The following is a 22,772-nucleotide window of genomic DNA, read 5'->3' on the forward strand; positions in this document are numbered from 1 at the left end:
TCGACTTTGGCTTGAAGCCAGAAGCAACATTGGCTTGAAGCCGGGAATTAGAGACATTGGAAATCTTCTTCTTTTCTCTCACTTGGAGCACAGTGAGTTATATTGTACGAACCTGATGGTACCATCATAGGAAATATATATTGGTTGTACAATTGATTACTATTGTTGTTGTACTGTTATTCTTGTGTGATCTTAATACAATACAGGTTTGTTTGTAACAATTGGTGTGGCTTCACCATTGATCTTTGACATACAGAATAACACATTTTTCTGCCGTGACTCCTCTCGGGGCTCGGAGGTACACCGTGACCAGGGGGTTGGGGAGGAGCACGTAACACCTTCCGAGGTTGGCAAAATGAGTACCAGCTTACTGGGAAGAATGAGCCATTCGAGTATCCTGCGTCGGAGTGGCGACCCATCCAGGATTGTGCCTAAAAGCCAAGAAACTGCTTCAGCAGCCATATGCAGAGGTGTCGAGAGGGGGGATCAGGGATGGTCGCTGCCTCGAGGCCCGGGGTCCGATGAGGGGCCCGAGCTTCTCTTGTAATTTTTTTAAAACAGTACAGTGAAACCCCTCATCGGCCCATCCTCACGTCCTCGTTGTTACATTTAAACCCAGAAGCTGATTTTGCCTTCCTTGCCGGATTTCTTGCTGAAAACAAAACAACATTTACCGCTGTCAATGGTACAGTTTCAAACTTTACAGAAAATGGTTATTAACCAGAAATGTGCGTTACAAAGAAAGGGGGTTGTATCCTCTTTGTCAAAAAAAAAAAAATTAACCATCTTCTCACGTATTTTTTTTTGCCAATCATGTGGAGAAATAGTATTCCAACAGTCGAGGGTACGAATTGACTCAATTGGACCAAACGTCCTGCTATCTCCTTTATTTTTTAATCATAAGGCTAAATAAAAGTGACCTTTTGTTTTTATAAAGTTTTTTGTTTTTCATTAAAGAAAGTTCCTTAAAAAGTTATAAAAGAGAGAAAGGGTGAGGGCCCCGAAGTTGTCAGCCTCGGGGCCCGGGCTGGTTCTTGACGCGCCTAGCCCTATGCATCTGAAGATGCAAAAAAGGAGTGGTCATCATATATATAATATAGGACGTTAAGGTAACCTCAATGTACTTTTCCTCGAGTCACAAAGAAATTAATAGACAATGGACTACTAATCAACACACTGTTTATGGGATTTCAACCTGGATTCCCAATTATATGCTTACATGGGAACAACATACCAGCCATTTGCATCGTGTGTTCCTTGTCTGACAACACCACATCTGACCCAAATAGTATATTCGTAATTGCACCGCATAAAATGAATGATGGACTACAGGCAATAGCTACATAGCACATCATGTGTGGTACCTAGTGGTATTGAGGAGATCTGTGTCAGGAGATCAATCATGCGGTTTCCATCAGCATCGACCAGGTAGTTACCACGACTTGCAGAGAAGTCACAGAAGAACTTCACAGCATCTGAATGCTTTGGGAATGGAGGAAACAAATGGGAGAATACTTTTCCCAGCACAGAGTAGTTTCCGCATGAGCTCAGGCTAAAAGCAATATGCAGGTTTTTTTAATGGACTCATATATTGTGAATAAACGTTTGCCACCCATAATGCTAAATCTACAATATATTATGATACCATTGCACAGTGTTCCATTGCAATCACTTTCTGCTCTAAGGGCACTCCCTCATTAAAATTGATTTTTTTTTCTGGGAGTAAATTAAGTGAAAATAAATACATGACCGAGGTATAACTGAGCTCACCTGTATGGCACTGAGTTCTCTTTTTAGTGCCTGCAAAAGAAAACAGTAAACGTTAGATTGTGAAACAACTGTGATTCAACTTTTTCTTGTTCGTCTTCTTCTCTAGTATCCGACCAAACCCTTAATACAATAAATTGGTCGTTAAACTAGTAGCAGAAGTAATAGTAGTAGTAGTAAGTAGTAGTAGTTGTAGTAGTAGCAGTGCTATTAGTAGTAGTAGTAGTAGTAGTAGTAGTAGTAGTAGTAGTAGTTCTTCTGTAATATGGAGAACAAGTGACTAACCATTGGAAAAAATAAATTTAGATTGGCAGGTTCAGATTGGCAAGCCATTCGGTAGCTAAGAGTCGTTTCATACAAGTCCGAAATGCCACTGGCATACAATTAAATTAGGCACGGATTCACAATTTGGTCCAAAGCCAGCGACTGGTGTCCACAAGATGAAAACCTTGATGTGGTGTTCCTGCTCGATGTTATTAACACAACAAATACAGTATCGTCGAAAGGCCCTTGGACAAGGAAGCATCTGTATCTCGATGAGATTAGCAGTGGGAAATCTGTCAAGAGACATTTCTTGGGACAGCATCGAAGAACATCCGGACAAGCTATATGCATGTATCAACTTAACAAGGAAGGTCTGTCACATGATAAGTGTGACTATCTTTCAAGAGTGATGCAACCGATTTTTTAAATACCACAGGTGAAAGACCAGGCCACTAAACACATGGAGTGATCAACTCTCCAGGCAGTTCAGCTTGTTAAAGTTGTAACTTGCATCATTTCCAGTTCCTTTAAAGTTTAAACAGACCCATTCACCCCATTCACTGGTAAAGAACACAAAAAGGTTTTCTGATTTGATGCACACTCAAGTTGAAACTCTGCAGGACATATTACTATTAAAAAACAAAAACAAAAAAAAAAAACACTCCAACAGCAGTGCACTACAATACAAAAACTGGATCGATGTCAGTGTAGCTTTCCACCTCTCCGTTTTGACCACTGACCTGTGATTTGGGTCCTGGCACAGTGGTTTTCATCAGTGGCCTCTCGTACTCCTGGCATTTTGCTTGTGGTGAAGAGGGGAATGCAGCAGTGCTGTATCTCCAAGCTGCTACAAATTCGACAATGAAACAAAATATTGTTACGTTTATGGTATGGAAGAAATACTATAGAGGAAATTAAGATCGTGTAGGTTTTAGCATGGACCATGGACAATAAGAAGAACCCTCAATGTAATAAGCAGGGAACCCGAGACCTTAAGGTTGTTTATGTGTCACCACACGTGAGGGTGGTGTTTGTGTTAAGTTAGATAGGGCTTAAGGATAATCCCCAGTATGTATTTGCCTCCTATGATTTTCCCTTCTGTTTTTTTACAAGTAAAAAGGCCGGCAATAAAAGCCCTCGTTCACCAACAACAACACTAACAACAACGGCCATGAAACCGACAAAGCAGAATATTCCTGAACGACTGCTAGACTCCACCTCCAAGGGATCGTGACCGATAGGCCACACCCCAAAGTTTGTCGTTGGTTGAGAGCATATGGAATGATGTAATGGGGCGTGGGGATTGGTCGGGGAGTGACGTCAGCGAGGGAAAAATGAGGATGCGTCCCTCCCTCTCGCTCTCTCTAGTGCTGACTTTGTGGTGGCCGGTCGCGTTTTCTCATGTGCACTTGTGGAGAACTGTTCGGAGCCCAGAAAACCTTGCAGTGTTGAAACCAGGGGTGTTGTTTTGACTCGGTGCTCTTCGAGGGAGCTAAGGACTGGGTTGTGCTGGCCGGGCCCGGATTGAGCAGGGGGCGTTTGGCTGCCTGCTGCAACAGCTCGGTGTGCTGGCGCACTTGACTGGCACCATTGTTCGGGCGCTTCGACACAGGGTCCTCTCGGTGACTGACCCCACCAAAGTGCTCATCGAGACCAGAGCTGAGTGCCAAATAAAGGGGGGATTTTATTTATATTTTCTTTAATCTTTCCCCCTGTCTGTTTTTGTGTCTGTGTGGAAGGTCCCTCACCACGACAATATTATCTGTATGACTCTACATTCTACAAGGTTAAAGCATCTCGGCATCATGTTGCAGATCCAGAAATGTCTTGGCAGTGGAGAAACTTATTGGGGCACTTGAGCCACCACCTGTTTTCTGTACCGCTGTTTATGTATTTCTGTACCGCTCTCAGTCAAAGTGTGACACAGACAGTCCTCTGCAATTATCACCAATGTGCAGATTACATTCAGGAAAACAAAGCAAACTAGATCAATAAAGCCCATTTGTCACTCTAAATGTGTCCATCATTATTCATTAGAGGGCATCTATTAATTAAGTACAGTCGAACCCTGACATTCACGGTCCCAACATTTACCGACCCCAAGTATTTGTGGTTGATAAAATGCGACCTGCTTCTATATTCGCAGCCCTGTGCCCCATGTATTCGCAGTTTTTCACGGGCGCAAAAAAGAAGAAAAAAAAAAGAAAAAGAACATCTCCCACCAGCAGTACACATGCCATTTCTAAAAGCATCTTCCACGAGATGATAAACCACGATAAAACCACTTACAGCCACTGCATAAACAATTTCTCACCAAATGAGCACACAATAGTTATAAAAGCATCTTCCATGTAGCGTCCCGGATAAAGCTGCTGTATGTGCGCAATCACAGACTTTTCGCTGGCGTATTCGCGTTTTTTCTGACCTGCTTCGACATTTGCGGCCCTGTGCTTCGCGCATTCGTGGTGTTTCGTGGGCATATTCGCGGGTTTTTTTACGGGATTTTTGATTTTTCCCTAATGAATCACAAACAGCCAGGAACCTACCTCCTTTTCCCATTGACGCAATGCCCCCACCACCCCCACATTTGCCGATTTGACATTTGCGATATTTTCCAGGAACGTCTGGGTCCAACTGTACATACTGCGTATGGGGAGGAAATAAGTTAATGAAGTGAAGATCGAAAAAGGCATTGATTAAGGAGGATAAGAGTGGTAAAGGGTGGCAGGGTATTATGCAATGAGGGGGGAAAGAAAAATTGTTTGGGAGATGGGATAAGAGGGACTGTGTGAAGCATCCAGGGTGAAGGGGTGGCGAGGCTGCAGCGGGACGGGGGGGGGGGGGGGGGGAGCGCAATAAATATTCTGTCATTTAGATAACCAGCAACGGTACCCGCCCCCAGGCGGGGCTTCAATTGGGCTTCAATTGGGAGGCCCAAATGAAAAGGCAAAATATCAGAAATTGAAGGTTTTTTTTATTTTTAACGATTCATATAAACATCTGTTGAATCATATCACACGCAAATCATCAAAATCTAAACAGTATCTTTAGAATTTCAATAAAAGCCACATCACTGTTCATATCGATAAATATTATTCCATCGTGTTTCAAATCGTGATCGATACACTATGATCGTGATCGTGATCGATTATCGTGTTCACAATCGCTATGTCGTATGTACTCCCGATACGTGTACCAAATTCCCGATACGTGTAACTGTACCAAATCAACAGTTAAAAGGCTTTTGAGCCGATAGCTGTTACGGCCTTGGCAAGATCGATGGAGACATGTTGCTTTCCCGGGTGCCGCACAAACGGCTGCACCGATCACGCGGCACCCGGGAAAGCAACATCGTCACAATGAGAACAATGAACGTTATGCGAACGTGAATGTGATGCGGGAGTCCAAACCTGAGAATGCTGGAGACTAAAGCTGAAATTGGGAAAATTAAATAGCCTATTTTACTCCTGGAGATCCCTGGATTATCCACCCAAAATATCTTTGCGATCGGTTCAGCAGTTTTTACGGTACCTTCGAACAGACAGACAGACAGACAGACAGACGGACGGACATTTGGTGAATTATAGTAAGATTGTAACATACTGTGATATCATATCCTTTTACGGGCTCCGTCGCCTGGTAGGCGTCCCGAGTGCTTTTTGGTGTGTCACCTCCGATTAATAATCTGCCGTTTGGATGCTCGCCTTGTGTCCCTGAATCCCTCAATTTGCGATGCCATCAGCCTCGTAAAGACTTTACAATAATATTGTTACCGACGCGGCTTAGATGTTATTTACCGAGCGGTTTGGTATGACCACGTCTGCACAAGTTACCCGATTATACCCGAACGTTGACTAATCGCGCTACGCTAGATCAATGAAGGAAAAGACACACGGCTGGGATTAAAATGACACGACACCAGGGATACGGTTCTCAAGACCTCCGGAGGAGATTATATTAAGGCGGAAGGTTAGATTACAACTACAAGAGGGACATCATAGAAAGACAGGCACTTAGACACACTTATATTAACCCCAACAGACGACAGATAAACGGGACAAAAGGCTGACTCACACGGGGATTGATGGCAAGGAAAGCGGGTATTCGATGGCCAGCACAAGGTGCACCTTGTGCTCAGGGACAGGATAGCGCGGCCCAAAAGATGCAGGAGGTCTCTCAGCGCTCGGAGGTGGCTCTCTTGTCTTCTCAAGGCTCAAGCTCGGGGCGCATCTGACCTCACATCCGGTAAGTCGCTGCGTATATCCGGCGGGGAGTGACACGCCCTCGGCTCGTTAGCTCCGCCCCAGATGGAATCGGCTCGTTGCTTCTCATTGGGTGCATGCGGGGGGGTTACCGGCTCCGCCCTTGACGAGGGGCTGACAGGGAGCCCCTTCGTGGTAACCCCGTGGAGCGCATGGTCATGGCGGCTAACCGAGCTGGTGGGAGGACGCACACTCCCCCCGCGCGCCGTGGTTGTAGTTGTTGTTGTAGCTGTAGTTGTTGTTGTTGTTGTTGTTTGGGGAAGAAGATGGAAGGAGGTATGGGAAGGTCCTAAACTCACTACTGGTGCCATATAATCACATTCTGGTGCAACGAAGAGTCAGAATTAATGGAAAGGAGTCCTTAACTGACATAGACTAAGAATAACTAGCAAGATGTCCGAAAGTTGTCTACGTGAGATGCGGTGGACCTGGGCACGACATTTAATGGGGGAAAAAGGGGAAGGTCGGTTCTACAGAGTGTTGTTTACAGACAATGGGACTAGGGAATGGGGGATTGGGGATAGTTGGGGAGTACTGGGGAAATAGGGGAATATTTACAAGCGGATATGGAGGCCAAATTCCATATTCGCAACATTGCACCCTTCTCTACCCTCGGGGCGTCCCGACCCGATACATTTTTACCTACTTTAGTGTGGCACGCAATGTAGTTCCCTCTACTATTAACTCTACCCTGAGTGCGACAGTTTTACAGATATTCACAAATGAGTAAATATGTCCCCCTGCGACGTTGCACCCTTCTCCTCACAGAAACACACCCACAGGATAACCGAATCCGGAAAGAATCCTCAAACTAAACATACAGCCGGTAGGGAGCATTATTTACACAAGACTACGCTGATATTTACACTACGATCCAGGACCTGTTTTTGGAGGAACACATGCAGATGTTATGCATAGAGAGAGCACGCATGCCAGCATCGATACACCAACCCACGAGTGCTCTGTGGCCTACGGCCTTTAATAATGTGCAGAGCACCCCTTCCAAGCATCAAGCACCACCCCATCACACAGTGAGCACCATCCGGTGCACCAATAAAGTGTTTATGAATCATTGTGTGGTGTCGCAGCCGGCCGATGTTCTGCCGCTGGTCTTGCCTTCGTGTGGTGCACTTGGCCTTCTTACTTCTTTCAAAATAAAGAAAGGCGCCAACCGCGTCCATTTCTTTATTGTGGCCGTCAGGGGGCCAACTATAGGTGGTTCACCTGTATGGCATAGGTGCCACGTTGACCCATAGGTCCATCCACGGGTGGTGCTTGGCCGCAAAAGACTGCGGTCCATGGTGGGCGGCCACAAACATTGCGGTCCATATGGTGTATCGATCCCGGCAGCAAGCAGCGAAAGTACAGGCCCACAACTGCGAAGCCAGCACCTCTCTCTCCTCTCTCTCTACCCCAAAGCCAGATCCTCGGAGGTGGGAGACAAAAGAAGCAGACAAGTGAGTAAGGTGGTAAGGGCGCAAAAGTGCACGCAATGTAAGGTAATGCACACTGGGGGCACATGGGAACCAGGTGAGACAGGTACGTTCCTACCGTACGCCCCCCCCCCCCCCACCAGGTAACCTACATGGCCCCTCCCTTACCCCTTACTGTATCCACAAAACACAACACTACCCATAAACATCTACTTTATAAATCAACAAACATCCCTACTGTCTTCCCCGTTCCTCCCATAAACCAAATTCGTCTTCTCTCCCTCCTAACCAATCAAATTTGCCATTTTCAACTCTCATCAAAATTTGCCATCTCCAACTGAACATCAAAATTTGCCATTACCAATTCATCATCAGTCCCTCCTAGGGAGGGAGAGATGGAATCACCCCAATGTCTCATCCACGTCGTGATGCGTCTCACAAATCCTCACAGCAATTCTCATTTCCTGCACACAGAACAAAGAAAACACAGGTGTGGAGTCATCATCATCACCACAGGTAAGTGGCTGCGTATGGTGCGACAGGTTCATCAATCCTAACTATTTCCTAAATGACTTTAACAACTTTACACTACCCGGGGTCTTTCTCCGGCCAAACCATTGGCCCTCTTACACTATGGGTTCTAAAAACCAATTCCCATTGGCCAGACTGTGGTGCTTTTCAATTTGGGGTCTCACTCCCCCGATTCATCTCCCGGTGCCCTCGCACAATTTCTGGGCTGTGGCGTGTACCTCTCCCAGTGGGTCTACCCACCTGCACACCTCCACCACTGCAGTTGCCTCCGAGCTTACCTGCTCCTTACCCTAACCTAACTACCTGGGGAAGGCCCTCTGCCCTCTCTGGCACTGGGCTGCCCGATCCACACCCGGGATCCTCAGGCACCCACTCACAACTACCGGCTCCCAGAGCCCCCCTGCGGCCTCACCTGGCTGACATCCTCACAGTGGTGGAGTGCCCAACCAACTACACACACTAACAGGCTACACGCCCAGCCATTTCCACAACACTAATGCACCCATTCACAATACCATTCTGTCACCCGCACCACAGATGCCAATATCCAACCACAATTTACCTGTACCCTCTACCTAACACTTACACTACCCGCCCCGGGTACTCGTGAAAAGGGTCCACTCTTCCCCCATCCACACCTTCGCACCATGCACACCACTCCGTACCACTTACTCCAACTCTCTCCACACACCTGTACTTGCACACCTGTGCTCTCACACCTGGTGCCACCTGCACCCTTCTCTCCCCAAGCGCATTCGCGCTGATCCACAACACTCACTACTCATACACGGCTCCACACACCTGTCCAGTTGCACACCTGTGCAATCACACCTGTTCAATTCTCACACACACGGCATCATCTCAGCTAACTACTCCCTTCTGAAACTTGCGCTTCCCAGTCGTCCCTTTAAACTATTGCGCTCCCTCGTCATTATCATCCACACTAATCTACCTGCGTCCCCACTACAGGTATCAGTCACTAACTAAACTTAACGTTACCTAATGTCAATCTCTTCTAGATCCCTACAATATAACCTAACCCACCCGGGCTAGTTTTCACTGCCATACACCCCATAATCTATTGCGCATTTGCCCCACATGGGAAGGGTGGCAGGGATGCCAGCCTTACCCACCGGGCCCATCGCTCACTACCAATTTTGCACATCAAATTTCAACAAATCAAAAATTTGCCAATCACTGCCCATCATCTGCCAATCACTACTGCCAATCCTTTGCCAATCATCAAATTTTGTTTTTCTCTAATTTTGGGTCCAAAACACTAACCTCATCACCCAGTCTACTCACTACTGCCTCTCGGTGCGCCAATTCACTTCTAAAGCCCGGCTTCGTAAAGCCAAGCCATGAATGCGGGTTGTTCTGTGCCAGCGGCTGGATGCGTCCGGCATTCGGTGCAGGGATGGGGGCTTACCCGGGCCGAGATCCCACGCACCATCTCGGCGTGGAGCCATCCAATGTCCCGATCTCGACCTGCCGGACTGCCTCAACAAAAAGTGGTCGCCATGACGACCCTTTCTATCGGGCTGCCCGCTCCGCCTAGTGGAGCACGGACGCGGCCGTTCAAAGCGAGGCCCAGCACGCACCGAGGGCCCGATTCGGCTAAAAGTCGACCTAACCTCTAACCCGTGTAACGTCGATGCTTCACCTGCATGCTTACACCCCGCAGCCCGTTCCTTGCTCAAACATCCACCCGTCTCCATGCTCCTCGTACCTTTCCTTACACACCTCGGTACTCTCATTCCACTCACAGCCTTGGTCACACACCTGACCACCGAACACCTTGGCACACATTCGTCACCCACACACCTCACCAACACACCTCTTCGCGCCCCCTCCTCTGTCACCTCCTCTGTGACAATCACAGGTGTGCTCTCATTCGCACACCCAACCACGTGCCTCACCACCAACTCCAGCGTGCATTCCCACTCACGCTCTACCATTCCAGGTGTGCTTCCTTTCTCACCTGTCACCACCAACTCACGCTCCGTGTCACTCTCACTACTCTCACCTCCATTCTTGACAGCGCACTCACCCTTACTCTTGACAGCGCACTCTTTCCCCATGCACCTGTCCGTTACACACCTTTCTCGCGCACACTCTCCCGTTACACCCTCTGTAACACTCACCACAGGTGTGCATTCTTCCTTACTTTTGACAGCGCACTCTTTCCCCATGCACCTGTCCGTCACACACCTTTCTCGCGCACACTCTCCCGTCACACCCTCTGTAACACTTACCACACCGCGCTTCCATGTGCTCCCTCGCACACACGCTACGACCGACTCACTCTCGCCAGCACCCTCACTCCTTGGCACGCACTTTTTCCTCACACACCCCAGAGTCGGACTTCCTCGCACACCTCCTTTTTCGCACACCAGACCTTTCGCACACTTCACCCACGGCCTCTCACGAACACCCGGGTCCATCTCGACCCCCAAGCTTCTTAAATCCCCTGGCGCATCATACGCACGACCATATTGGTCACCACTTACACCGGGTCCTCTTCCTCTTCGCTTCTCCTCCATCACCTGCGAATCCCTCATCCGGTTAATGAGCACATCATCACGATCCAAACACAGACTTTGGACCAATTCTTTTATCTCCTCTTTTATCTCTTTCTTATCCCCTCTCCGTCGCTTCTTAATTTCGCTCATCCCTTCTTCCACTTCTTCTAATTTCTGCTTCACCTCTTTTATTCCCCGGTACGTCTCCTCAAGCTCGTCCTCCAAGGCTACCTTGACCGTTTCCATGTGCGTCCTCACCTGCCGGTCCGTCGTCTCCATTACCTCTATCACCTCGTCCAGCCTCGTTGTCAGTCCCTCACGTACCATCTGACATTCCCTCTTCGTCGCTACCAAGTCATCTTTTAATTCTTTCTGTGTCGCTTTTAAACCTCCTAATACCGCAGTGTTCCTTTGAACCTGCTCCACTAACTCCGTCTGTCCCACCGTCAGCTGCTCCACCTCCTGCGTCAGGACCTCTATGCCCCCTTGTAACTTTACAGTCCCCTTTCTCACCTCCTTCTCCATGTGCTCCTTACAGTGCCTCACCTCCTCGCGCACTCCTCCGACCTCCTCACTCACTCCTCTCCTGATCTCCTCTCCCATCACTTGCATCTCCTGCCCAGATGCCACCCTCATCTGCTCCATTTCCTCCCTGTGAGCATCCAGTTTGGCTTCTACCCCCATTCTGACCCCCTCTATCTGCTGCCCCATTTGGTTAACTTCCCTTTCCGCTTGGTCCCTCATGTCCCTCAATTTGCCTTCCATGGTGTTTTCTAACCCCTCTAACCCTTTTTGCATCCCTTCCATTTGATTCTCTTGAGCGGCCATTCTGTTTTCTACCCCCATTAACCCCTCCTGTATTTCCCCTAATCTATTGTCTAATTTCCCAAATTTCTCGTCTAATCCCTTAAAATTATTGTCTAATCCCCTAAAATTATTGTCTAATCCCCTAAAATTATTGTCTAATCCCTCACCAGTACCCCTCGCTTCGTCCCTCATTACCCCCATTTGGTTTCCCATTACCCCCAATTGCTCACTCTGAGCCCTCGCTTCGTCCCTCATTACCCCCATTTGGCCCTCCAATCGCTCACCCTGAGCATCCATCCGGTTCCCCATTACCCCCATTTGGCCCTCCAATCGCTCACCCATTTGTTCCATAAGGGCCCTCATTTGCAACATAAAAAGGTTCGGATCCACCAGGGGCGCTGCCACGGTCGCGGGCGTGGACGCCGTGGCCACCTCGTGCGTGACAACGCTATTTTGCGACCCTGCCGCCCTCACTGCTTCGCTCTCCTCGCGTCCCTCAATTTGGTCCTGGACCGACCCTGCCTCACTCTCCCCTACCGGACCCCAGCTGTCTTGGTCTGCCATAGCGCGACTTTCAAAATTCGGGTTTTTATTTCCGTATAACAAAATCAAATTTCGCCGTTATAATTTCGCGCGGGAAACGCGCTCCGAATTGATTCTACTACAAATTTGGGCCTAATAAATTTAGTCCCGGGTTCGAATTCCACTCCTCGACACCAATTGTTACCGACGCGGCTTAGATGTTATTTACCGAGCGGTTTGGTATGACCACGTCTGCACAAGTTACCCGATTATACCCGAACGTTGACTAATCGCGCTACGCTAGATCAATGAAGGAAAAGACACACGGCTGGGATTAAAATGACACGACACCAGGGATACGGTTCTCAAGACCTCCGGAGGAGATTATATTAAGGCGGAAGGTTAGATTACAACTACAAGAGGGACATCATAGAAAGACAGGCACTTAGACACACTTATATTAACCCCAACAGACGACAGATAAACGGGACAAAAGGCTGACTCACACGGGGATTGATGGCAAGGAAAGCGGGTATTCGATGGCCAGCACAAGGTGCACCTTGTGCTCAGGGACAGGATAGCGCGGCCCAAAAGATGCAGGAGGTCTCTCAGCGCTCGGAGGTGGCTCTCTTGTCTTCTCAAGGCTCAAGCTCGGGGCGCATCTGACCTCACATCCGGTAAGTCGCTGCGTATATCCGGCGGGGAGTGACACGCCCTCGGCTCGTTAGCTCCGCCCCAGATGGAATCGGCTCGTTGCTTCTCATTGGGTGCATGCGGGGGGGTTACCGGCTCCGCCCTTGACGAGGGGCTGACAGGGAGCCCCTTCGTGGTAACCCCGTGGAGCGCATGGTCATGGCGGCTAACCGAGCTGGTGGGAGGACGCACACTCCCCCCGCGCGCCGTGGTTGTAGTTGTTGTTGTAGCTGTAGTTGTTGTTGTTGTTGTTGTTTGGGGAAGAAGATGGAAGGAGGTATGGGAAGGTCCTAAACTCACTACTGGTGCCATATAATAACATTCTGGTGCAACGAAGAGTCAGAATTAATGGAAAGGAGTCCTTAACTGACATAGACTAAGAATAACTAGCAAGATGTCCGAAAGTTGTCTACGTGAGATGCGGTGGACCTGGGCACGACATTTAATGGGGGAAAAAGGGGAAGGTCGGTTCTACAGAGTGTTGTTTACAGACAATGGGACTAGGGAATGGGGGATTGGGGATAGTTGGGGAGTATTGGGGAAATAGGGGAATATTTACAAGCGGATATGGAGGCCAAATTCCATATTCGCAACAATATATATTAAATAGTTGATCCTTTATTTTTTTTTGTATACTAGTCGAGGCTCGTATAAGAGCTAACACATAGAACATATAATAAATGGAGCAGGAGATAAGAGGGGAAGAGAGAGGGAAGCTCAACAACAGTAAGGAGCAGTGACATCAGGAATCTGTGGAAGAGAGAGGCCTGGGGCGGGGTACATGGAAAACACAAGATGGACACTACAGGGACTTTCAGGGGAAAAAAGGAATTTGAAGGAAGTGGATTTGGGGTGGATTAACCGGGATAGAAAAAAAAAATCAAGGTTTTTGATGGGGGAAGACAAGAGATGCTGATGAACAGCTGTTTTGAAGACCTGGAGGGAAGAGTGGGATTGAAGAGAGTGTGGGTGTTTGTTTCAGAGGCAGGAAAAAAATAAGAATGAAAGAGTGAAGGTGAGCAGAGAGTCTTGATTTTGGCAGTTTCATCAGAATCGGGTTGCTGGCAGACCCTGTGCATCCTGCAGGAATATTTGGGGAATAGAGCACAGAAAGCAGGGGGTGCAAGGCCGGAGAGGAGTCGGTAGAAGGTAGTAAGACTGCCTAAAGACGTCGTAAAGATTGCTACATTGTTAGTAGTGAATCACTGTGGGATGAGTTTGAAAGATTCATTAGTGAAAATGTCCTGGAAAGTCAAAACAATTAAAGCAATATTCATAACTTTCAATATTCATAACTTTCAAAATTTTCTTTTTGAATGGTGATAACTATAGTAAGTTGAAGTTGAACAACACCAACAAATAGTTTCAAAACATTATCCTGAGTGAGGGATCACAGAGTGTAAAGTTACAAGTTGTTTGTTAATCCCTCCATAAGTACAACCTTCCTGTACAACAACATTTGTGAAAAAGGCAATGCATGTTGGACCTACCAGGTTTCTGCAGCAGATGCCGAGAAATAATCCGTAAAGCCATGGAAGCAGTTAAGAGTAATGGGCTGCGATGTGGGAAATGGTGGGAGCACATGAAGACAACACCAAATGTAAGATTAAATAGTACCGTACCGATAGATAGGCTTGTGCACACAGGCTCACACAAAGCTTGGACTGTCTCCTACACTACGTAGTGTGTTCAAAAAGTATCCGACCTTTATTTTTCGTGCGTAAAAAAAAAGAAGCTAGGGAGGCGTTGATTGGTGCACGTATGTAGGCGATCCTAATGCACACGCGTGAATTTTTTCACACCTGCAGAAGCTGTCATTCGACGACCGACCGCAGACAAAGACCTAGAAGTAATGATTGCTAAAGATAAAGTGAAAATCAAAATGATAACAAGGCAATTAAAAAACAGCGGCGAGGATAACAGGAGGAGAAAACAAGGCCAGATGTTTGAAAAGCACCCGGAAAGATTCTACCGTGAACCAGGGAAACGGTAGCAGAATGTGTCATCCCCTCGTGAAAAAGATGAACTGGAACGATTCTAGAAATGAATTTATGAAGATCAAAAAGAACACAATAAGTAGGCGGAATGCTTCCGAAACCTGGAGGAGAAAAAGCAAAATCTTGAGGACATGCCCCCAGTAATAATTGAAGCAGAAAAAAATAAGACAACTGGCAAAGATGACAAACTTCAAAAGGCCTGGCCCAGATGGGATCCCAAACTTCTCGTTAAAGTAATTTGATGCTCTCCACGTTCACTACAAGGGAAGCATTCAATGAACTTATCCAAGGGGATCAGGAAATGGATGTCACAGAATGTAACACCTTCCTCATCCCAAAATCTGGAGAGACCCAAATACCCCACAAATACCGGCCAATAAACTGTCTACCAACAACATACAAATATTAAACAGGAATCATCACAGACACAATGTACCACCACCTAACACAACAAGGAGGCCTACAGGCAGAACAGAAGGGATGTAAGAGAGGATGCTATGGAACAATAGACCACCTATTACTAACTCCTCAGTCACATTTGCTCTACGGCTAGGATACGGCGGCCGTACCCCCCCTAAATTGACAGAAACGTGCGGCGGCCGCAGAGTTTCTGAGGTGGTCTCAGGGTGGCCCTAGGGCGTATGGCTATCTTTTACAGGCCGTAGGGGTCGCCGTGGAATTATAGCGCGGAGTTATAACTTTTTTCATTTCTAGGTCGGCCGTAGCAATTCGACAAGCCGTAGCCATGACAACTGTAAGTGCTGTTATACATATGAAAAAGAACTGGTATATATACCCACTCGTTACCATCCGTCTGGCCGCACGTTCGCCTTAGGGCCCCCCTGCGGTCACCTTGCGGGCACCTTGAGGCTACCTTGCGTCTGCCTTGAAAATTCTATGGCCGCCGCAGGGACGCCCTAAGGTCACCGTGCGACATCAAATCAAAGACCGTACGGCACCCCCACGTTTTCGGTCTCCATAATTTCTAAATACCCCGTGCGGCTACCCGAAAAATAAAAACATATGTGACTGCTACATTGTGTGACCGTGGAAATACTGCGGCCGCCCTATAATTGCTAGTGGCCGTAGATTTTTTAGACCCTACGGCCGCCGAGCCAAATGTGACTGAAGCATAAACAAGGCCATACTCAAAAATTGCAATACGAGAAGAACCAAATTCTTCACAGCATGGATGATAAAGTGCATGCAAATGTACAAGATAAATCCCCAAATAATCAATCTGATTGAGAAAGCCATGGATCTATGGAATACCACACTAATCCTGAAGCACTCAAGGAAAGATTGAAATACCAAGAGTAATTAGAACGGCACTCAGTAGAGAGCATACCTCCGCCAGGTGAACAGTTTACGTTTTGTATCCCAAGAGTAGACCAGAAAATCACAATGCAGAATCGCATTTAATCAAAATCATTCATCCACTACTTTTTGAGATATCCTGCTTTGTATAGTTTTTGGCCCAATCTCCCAATGGTGAAGAATCACTTTAAAAATTCTACGAGGCAGATCCAAATCTTCACCAAAATCGAATCGATTCTTCCTTGTCACACACCCAACCTGTCCAACAAGTTTCGTCCAAATCCGTCCATAACTTTTTGAGATATCCTGCTATATGTTGGTTTCAGCCCTATCTCCCAATGGTGAAGAATCACTTTAAAAATTAAATAATTCTCAACCACCTGACGTCGACCCACCTGACGTGTATGTAACAAGCTTATTATCCTCTTTCTGGAACTGAGTATTACAAATCAACAAATCAGCTCCATCAGCAAACTCCAAAATCCTTTCACCTTCTCCATTTCTCACACCATATCCGTAACCCCCATGAACTCCCTCAAAACCATCCATACTCCTTCCCACATGTCCATTTAGGTCTCCTCCCACCACAACAACTTCCTCATCTTTCACGTTTTCCATCAGCTTCTCTATCGCACACCAGAACTTGTCCTTCTCTTCATCGCTTCGACCAACCTGCGGAGCATATCCCGAGATGACGTTCACCAAGAGCTTTCCAATCATCATTTTCACCATTATCAACCTATCACTCATTCTAGTCACACTCACCACACTGTCTACAAACTCCTCAGAAAACAGGACACCAACACCATTCACGCCCTCCAGGCACCCTTGCCACATAAACTTGTATTTCTGTCCCTGCCTACCCTTCACCATTCTCACACCACTTCCCTTCCATCTCGTCTCTTGCACACAACATATGTCCACTCTTCTTCTGACCAATACTTCCACCACTTCTCCTGATCTCCCTGTCATTGTCCCTACATTCCATGTCCCAAACCTCAGAAACCGATCTCCACTTCGGGCTGCACCCTGCCCATATGTAGTTGTAATTGTCATGGTTCTCTTTTTGAGGCAATGTTTTTATGGCCGGATGCCCTTCCTGACGCCAACCCTCTTAGTCGTCTCTTACGACACGCAGGGATACGGTGTACCTATTCTAACCAGGGTACACACTGGGAAACGTTTGAAAACATGGAAACTCTGGGGGGGGGGGGTGGCGTCAGCATCACGGCTGCGGTTTAAACATATTCCAACAATATCCAAACAAAACCATGAAAACCATGAAAAACAATCTGGGAAAAGTCTCCAAACGAGAACGTGGATTTGAGAAAGAAGGAGCAGAGGCTGAAGAAAAACGAGATACAGGGGACGGGGCACAAGTCGAGACGAGGAGGAGAGCAAACAAGCACGTGTCCGGGAGGAGAGAAAGAATCAATATAGAATTCTTTGTCTATCCGTTTGTCCTGTTTTTAAAAACGCCGGACAAAGGGTAAGATGCCCGCGAGAGGCAGGGGGGAGAATAGAAAATCAAAGAAACAAGCAAATACTATGAAGGAAAGAACTTACACTCACAAAACACCGACGGGGGGAAGGGAGCCCGGAAAGACTAGGCCGCGCACGACGCGCAAATAAAAAACGACCAATCACACACAAATCCGCAACAACCACAAAACCAAAACTAAACAGAAACACACAACAACACACACACAACAAAACAACCAGCGGAAACCCGACAAAGACACGAATGGGAAAACACTCAAACTTCGATGCCGTGGAGAGATCGAAGCAAGCCTCGTCGCCCGAGGGACCGGAAGTCCATTTCCTATATTCCTAGTCCTAGGTCCTAGTCCTAGGTCCATTTCCTATATTCCTAGTTCCTATATTCCTAGGCCAGACACCTGGATATTGATTCTATATATCTATAGACTGCAATAATGGTGCAAAACCTTTTACAGCAGCCCATGTCTGTTTTCTCAAAATTTAGTCATCTGGCCCCCTGGGTAAGTTGGTTGTAAAGTGCCAGAGATATCTGTTGATAGCATTTGTGATGAGGACATGACTTTGCTCACTCCTTATGTTTTCCATGTAGGTGTTACTGGAGAAATGTGAACAAAATGCTACTGAACTTGATATTGTGTACAACACTGCAGAATCGGGATGCATAGTGTTTGAGTCTGGACAGGTTTGGTTTGCCAAGTTTCCTGATTTTTACCTCCTCCACCCAAAGCGGACATAAGTTATGTTTTCACCCTTCTCTCTCTGTATGTCTGTCTGTCTATGAACAGGATATTTCAAAGATATGAACGGATTTAGAGGAAATTTGGTGGACAGGTTGAGTGTGACAATGACGAATTGATTTGATTTTGGTTAAGATCCGAATCCAGATACGAATATGAGTTTGAATTTTTAAGTGATTCTTCACCATTGAGAGATGGGTTCTAAAGGGTAAAATCTGGAGTTCTAAAGGGTAATGCTAAAGGATAATCCTAAAGAGTTCCAAAAGGTAATTTTAAAGGGTTCTCAAGGGTAATTCTGAGGAGTTTTAAAGGGTAAATTCTAAAGAGTTCCAAAGGTAAATTCTGAAGTTCTAAAGGTAATTAAATTGATATATGTGGGAAAATTACATGCCCAGACCAGGAATCGAACCCAGGTCCACTGGAATCAAACCCAGGTCTTCCCCATTGGAGGAAGACCCTCTCGTGTTCAGGCCGTTGGTGCTCCTATGGTTGTCAGCAAGTGACCCGGAAGCATTGACAGAAAGAGAGTGGCAATCATATGTGGGGGAAAATTACATGCTCAATCAGGGTCGCCCAAATAGCTCAGCTGGCAGAGCACTGGTACAGTTTTCCAGAGGACCTGGGTTCGATTCCTGGTCTGGGCATGTAATTTTCCCACATATATCAATTTACTAATATTTATGATCCTGTTCATTAATCTAATTTCGAAAGGTAAATTCTGAAGTTCTAAATTCTAAATGAATGAATGAATGATGAATGATCGTTTTGAGGCCATTTTTCCCCGCTACAGTTGGGGTCAGCCTTGCGGGCCCCCATGACAATCATGGTTCCCTGTTCGAGGCAATGTTTTTATGGTCGGATGCCCTTCCTGACACCAACCCTGAGTCACCTCTTACGATGCGCAGGGATACGGTGTACCTATTCTAAATCGGAGAACACACCGGGATCATTCGTCCCAGCAAGCTGGTACTCAATTTTCCGACCTCGGAAGGATGAAAGGCTGAGTCAACCCCCCTGGCGTTAATTCAGCGATCGACCGGAATTCAAACTCAGGATCCTAGGATCCCAAGCCTGCACCCTAACCGCTAAGCCAACACCAGGCTCAGTTTCTCCACAACAGTTTCTCCTCTCCAGATCTCGTGTCTCCCTCTATAATCAAGTTCGGCTTGTGCGCCCTTCTGCTCTCCTTGTCATTCATTGGTGGCAACCCAACTGATATGTGAGGCATTTTTGCCATACCGGCAACATCACAAGCCATAATCACAATTATCCTTGTGCTTAACAGTTGGGACTCGACCCGTCTGAGGTATTCTGGGTGCCTTTTTACAGCTTTGGTTGATTTTTCCCACCAACGTTGTGCAATTGGTGTCTGCTGCCGGCTTTAAAATAACATAGAGGACAGATAACAGAGGAATGAACAGAAAACACAAGCTCACAGGGATGAAAAGTTTCGATACAGACAATTGGAGAGACGAACCGTCTATCTATTGCACATATATGCAAGGCATTGCATGTCATGAGTAGGTCATGCTGATATGTAATGAGTATGCCATTTGAGTCATGAGTATGTCATGAGTATGCCATTGTACAAAAAGTATGTCATGCTGATACGAAACAAATACGAAGAAACAACTAACGTTATACGAAACAGTGTTACCCCACTAAGGCGATTCTACGTCCACAACAATATTGTATTTCACTAATTACCCCATGCACATGAAGCTAACAGCAAAGTTAAGCAATATTGGTTCATGTCAGTACGTCTGTTTGTCTCTCTTTTCAGTTTCTGAGTCAGTTTATGATCATGGAATAACTTTTTAAAATCGAATGTTATATGTCAAACACAAATCGGAACATGAAGAGGAAGAGAAGACTGTCGTTTTACCGAACCCTGGCTCAGAATTCATCCCGACGGCATATGAACGGAGAGAAGTGATTTTTGTTTTCTTACTCTGTCTGCCTGCCTGGCAGTCAAACAAAATTTAAGATAATTCCAAACAGGAAATTAACCTTGTTTAAGGACGTCATAAAGGATGTATACAGCAGTTACAAATAACTCATGGAAAGTGATATAGGGTGATGTAATATACACGAGGACAATGGCGGTAAAATATTTTTATCTGCACTTACATTCACTCACAAAATTATCAGCACTCACAATTATCTGAACTCACATTCACTCACAAAATTACCTGCACTCACATTCACTCACAAAATTATCTGCACTCACATTCACTCACAAAATTATCACCACTCACAATTATCTGAGCTCACATTCACTCACAAAATTATCAGCACTCACAATTATCTGAACTCACATTCACTCACAAAATTACCTGCACTCACATTCACTCACAAAATTATCGGCACTCACATTCACTCACAAAATTATCTGCACTCACATTCACTCACAAAATTATCTGCACTCACATTCACTCACAAAATTATCGGCACTCACATTCACTCACAAAATTATCTGCACTCACATTCACTCACAAAATTATCTGCACTCATTCACTCAATTATCGACACTCACATTCACTCACAAAATTATCGGCACTCACATTCACACAAAATTACCTGCACTCACATTCACTCACAAAATTATCTGAACTCACATTCACTCACAAAATTATCTGCACTCACATTCACTCGCAAAATTATCGGCACTCACATTCACACAAAATTATCTGCACTCACATTCACTCACAAAATTATCTGCACTCACATTCACTCACAAAATTATCACCACTCACAATTATCTGAGCTCACATTCACTCACAAAATTATCAGCACTCACAATTATCTGAACTCACATTCACTCACAAAATTATCAGCACTCACAATTATCTGAACTCACATTCACTCACAAAATTACCTGCACTCACATTCACTCACAAAATTATCGGCACTCACATTCACTCACAAAATTATCTGCACTCACATTCACTCACAAAATTATCTGCACTCACATTCACTCACAAAATTATCTGCACTCACATTCACTCACAAAATTATCGGCACACATTCACACAAAATTATCTGGACTCACATTCACTCACAAAATTATCTGCACTCACATTCACTCACAAAATTATATGCACTCACATTCACTCACAAAATTATCACCACTCACAATTATCTGAGCTCACATTTACTCACAAAATTATCAGCACTCACAATTATCTGAACTCACATTCACTCACAAAATTACCTGCACTCACATTCACTCACAAAATTATCGGCACTCATATTCACTCACAAAATTAACTGCACTCACATTCACTCACAAAATTATCGGCACTCACATTCACTCACAAAATTATCGGCACTCACATTCACTCACAAAATTATCAGCACTCACAATTATCTGAACTCACATTCACTCACAAAATTACATGCACTCACATTCACTCACAAAATTATCGGCACTCACATTCACACAAAATTATCAGCACTCACAATTATCTGAACTCACATTCACTCACAAAATTACCTGCACTCACATTCACTCACAAAATTATCGGCAGTCATATTCACTCACAAAATTATCTGCACTCACATTCACTCACAAAATTATCGGCACTCACATTCACTCACAAAATTATCGGCACTCACATTCACTCATATCGGCACTCACTTTCACTCACATTCACAAAATTATCGGCATTCAATCAAAAAGCGAAGCCATTGTTTTCACATCGAAATCACAAAGATGGTGCGGAGGGTTTCATTATGACCAAACGTACCGACTGGTACGTACTTTGCTTTAAACGCGCCAAGTTGCCAAACCGCCCGCCTCGCATAATAATTACCTCAGATGGATGCAAAGAAATTTGTTCTCTTTCGAAAAATGCGTTTATTTTCTGAATCACTCTCGAAACTAAAGCCTTTTGCTCCGTGGTTCGTATGATGCACGGAATCTATCGTTTTAGAAAACAAATCTGCCTTTACAAACACGTCGATCAATTCACGATGCGCATTGCCGTCTGTCTCTGTCTCTCTCCGGTTGACGGTGGTTCCTGTTTGCTTCCACCCTCCAGCGATCTTCAATTGGGGATGGGTTTCTTCTTCCTCCTCCCAAACGCCTTCTTCTTCCTCCTCTTCTTCTTCTTCAAGCACACTTAAAAACAGCGTACCGAAATATTGTTTCACGAGCACACCCTCTTCTTCTTGGTAGTTTTGTTACCCAGCCGAATACACGTTTATTTGTGATGTTTTGCTCCATATTTGTGCTCTGGACCTCAGCACGAATTATGTTGTGGGATACTTGCGACATGCCATAAAGCGTGCCCCGCGCTTTTCATGGAGATGCAATTGATATCGACCACACTTTCACAACGTCACCAGATTTCACAGAAGACATGTTTTTCGGCCTTTTCCCAACCATTTGTACTCTACATTTATAGACCATTTATAC

General features: G+C 45.8%; 1 protein-coding gene across 3 annotated transcripts in view; it reads right to left on the minus strand.

Moving 5' to 3' along the window:
* Nucleotides 1-22,591, minus strand: part of ABAT (4-aminobutyrate aminotransferase) — a 48,874-nt gene extending 26,283 nt beyond the window's left edge. Inside the window, exons 1-5 of one of the 3 annotated variants that reach the window (XR_013624685.1) lie at nucleotides 22,168-22,442; nucleotides 14,292-14,356; nucleotides 2,772-2,878; nucleotides 1,771-1,800; nucleotides 1,365-1,482 (exon numbers count right to left, since the gene is read on the minus strand). Coding sequence is in view for 2 of the 3 variants with exons in the window: in XM_068127276.2 (XP_067983377.2) it covers nucleotides 1,365-1,482; nucleotides 1,771-1,800; nucleotides 2,772-2,878; nucleotides 14,292-14,334 (298 nt within the window). In the remaining variant the exon portion in view is untranslated. Of the gene's footprint in view, nucleotides 1-1,364; nucleotides 1,483-1,770; nucleotides 1,801-2,771; nucleotides 2,879-14,291; nucleotides 14,357-22,167 lie in introns of all 3 variants that reach the window. The other 2 variants (XM_068127276.2, XM_068127277.2) reach the window with 2 other exon arrangements.
* Between the last annotated feature and the right edge of the window lie 181 nt (nucleotides 22,592-22,772).

Source organism: Myxine glutinosa, chromosome 10 (genome assembly GCF_964187855.1).
Source record: "Myxine glutinosa chromosome 10, kmMyxGlut1.1, whole genome shotgun sequence".
NCBI lineage: Eukaryota > Metazoa > Chordata > Myxini > Myxiniformes > Myxinidae > Myxine > Myxine glutinosa.